This window comes from Crocuta crocuta, unplaced genomic scaffold, assembly GCF_008692635.1.
Source record: "Crocuta crocuta isolate KB4526 unplaced genomic scaffold, BGI_CrCroc_1.0 scaffold301, whole genome shotgun sequence".
NCBI classification, from domain to species: domain Eukaryota; kingdom Metazoa; phylum Chordata; class Mammalia; order Carnivora; family Hyaenidae; genus Crocuta; species Crocuta crocuta.
The window spans coordinates 3,046,507-3,048,522 of record NW_027527544.1 but is presented as its reverse complement, the minus strand read 5'-3'; the positions used below and the strand labels follow the sequence as shown (position 1 = coordinate 3,048,522).

At 58.1% G+C, this 2,016-nt stretch overlaps 1 protein-coding gene across 1 annotated transcript in view; it reads left to right on the top strand.

Moving 5' to 3' along the window:
- Window positions 1-2,016, top strand: part of BCOR (BCL6 corepressor) — a 50,473-nt gene that overhangs the window by 9,321 nt on the left and 39,136 nt on the right. The window contains exon 6 of the mRNA XM_077765179.1: window positions 1,532-1,792. Within this exon, the coding sequence (XP_077621305.1) occupies window positions 1,532-1,792 (261 nt within the window). The remainder of the gene's footprint in view (window positions 1-1,531; window positions 1,793-2,016) is intronic.

Below are 2,016 nucleotides of genomic sequence, written 5' to 3'. Positions count from 1 at the left end.
AGTCCAGGGTGAAATCCCCCACACCCCCCCCAACTGCATGCCTCTGAATGCTGGCAATGCCCCCAAGGGAAGTCTGGTCAGGGGACCAGCTGGGCTGCTCAGGAGCGGGAGTGATATTTGAAGTGGCCTGGGCGAGGGATGGAGGAGGAATGAGGTCAGCAAATGACGAGTGTGTTTATGACTTCATGTGGAAATGGACTTGAGCCGTTCTGCTCAGTGCTACTGCCGAAATACCAAACACCCCGCTCCTTCACATCACAGTGATGGTTATGGAGCTATTTGTGTACTAGAAGAAACGGGACCAAAGCAGTCGATGAGCCGTTTCTTAGGCTAGAGCAAAAGCGGCGCGAGATGTGGGGCTGAGCCGATTTAAGGGAAGGCCTCAAGTCCATGCTAGATTGAGCAGAAGGAGCCCACGAGGCATGGAATGCGCTGGAGAGAGCAGGACTCACCTGATGCCGAAGGCGGTGGAGCCTTGCTTTGCGTTTGCAATGTCCTTAGATGCTTGCGCGTGAAGGAAGGCATGAAAGGCGTGCCAGGTCGGGTCCCCGTGGGTGTGCGTGGTGTCACCGAGGCGTTGGAGTAAAACACTACACTTTTTTGCTCCGTGGATATCAGAAAGACCAAGGGAAGCGTAGTAATCAGGTCGAGTTCTTTGAAATTGCCGTTGACCCTTCTGGGGCACCTGGGTGGCTCAGTTGGTTAAGCGTCTGACTTCGGCTCAGGTCATGATCACATAGTGCATGAGTTCGAGCCCCGCGTCGGTCTCCTCGCTGACTGCTCGGAGCTTGCTTGGGATCCTCTCTTCCTCTCTGCCCTTCCCCCACTCTCTCTCAAAATAAACAAACTTAAAAAAAGAAGGAAAGAAAGAACTTGCCTTTGACTCATGTGTGCACACCAGGAGACCTCTCCTTGGCTTCCCCAGGCTCGTCTTTCCAGCGCCCTTGGTCCCCCAGCCCTTCTGCCTGCCACACACGCCTTCCCCAACCCTCTCTCCTCCCCGGGTCCCCTGTTGACCCAAGGGAAGATTGACGCTGTCCCTTCTGCAGATGACGTGGAAGCGCTGTTTGTTCTCTTTATTACATAGCTTTCCTTTGATTTCAAAACCATGCCTTCAGCAAATGATTCCGGAGAGATTTCTTCGGTCAGGCCTGGCTTGGTTGGATCTTGCTGCGGGGTCACCTGCTCCCCCCCACCCCCCACCGCGGGCCAGGGCCCTGTGAGGGACCTAAGCATTATCGAAGTTGTGGGGATGCCTCATCCCCCGATTCTCTTTGTGGCCCAGCTATAAAAAGGTAGAAGGCTGAGTGTGGTATACGCCTCCCTTTCTGCCTTAACTGCTCGCGGGCGTCAGCTGCCCTTCTTTCTGAGACGGTGTGTTTCTGCCGGTTTTGTGTTTCCGGTGCCCAGGGCCCCCGGTCTTCCGAAGAATGGTCTGTCGGTGGCCGATTACCATGGGCGTGGAGGTCCTGCCTTCCCGTGGTGACCTCTGGGGCCTTCATTCCTTGTATCCTTCTCTCCCGTCCACCAGGCGAGTACAGTGCTGGAAACAAACACGACCCCTTTGAACCTCCAGAGGACAAAGATCTTCCCGTGGAGAAATACTTCGTGGACAGGCCGCCTGTGAGCGAGCCCCCCGCTGACCAAGCGGCTGGGGACCTGCCGCACAGCCCCTCCCTCCGGCTGGACAGAAAGCGCAAAGTTTCAGGTGACAGCACCCATGCCGAGGCGGCAGCGGAAGAGCTGCCGGAGGACCCGCTGCTGAAAGCCAAGCGAAGACGGGTCTCCAAAGGTGAGCTCGGTCGGCTTCGGCCACCTGTGTGCATGCAGCCAGAGGCGCGCGGCCCGCCCCCTCCGCAGGGCGCCCAGGGGAGGGGGTCCCAGGTCGGAGCAGTGGAGGCCCCCCGCCCCCACCCTGGAGCCCTGGGGAGGCTGCCCACCCTTGCCCCAAAGCCAGGTGCAGGAGCTCAAGCCCCAGATGGCCAAAGATGAACAGGTCCCCTCCCGAGACTTCGA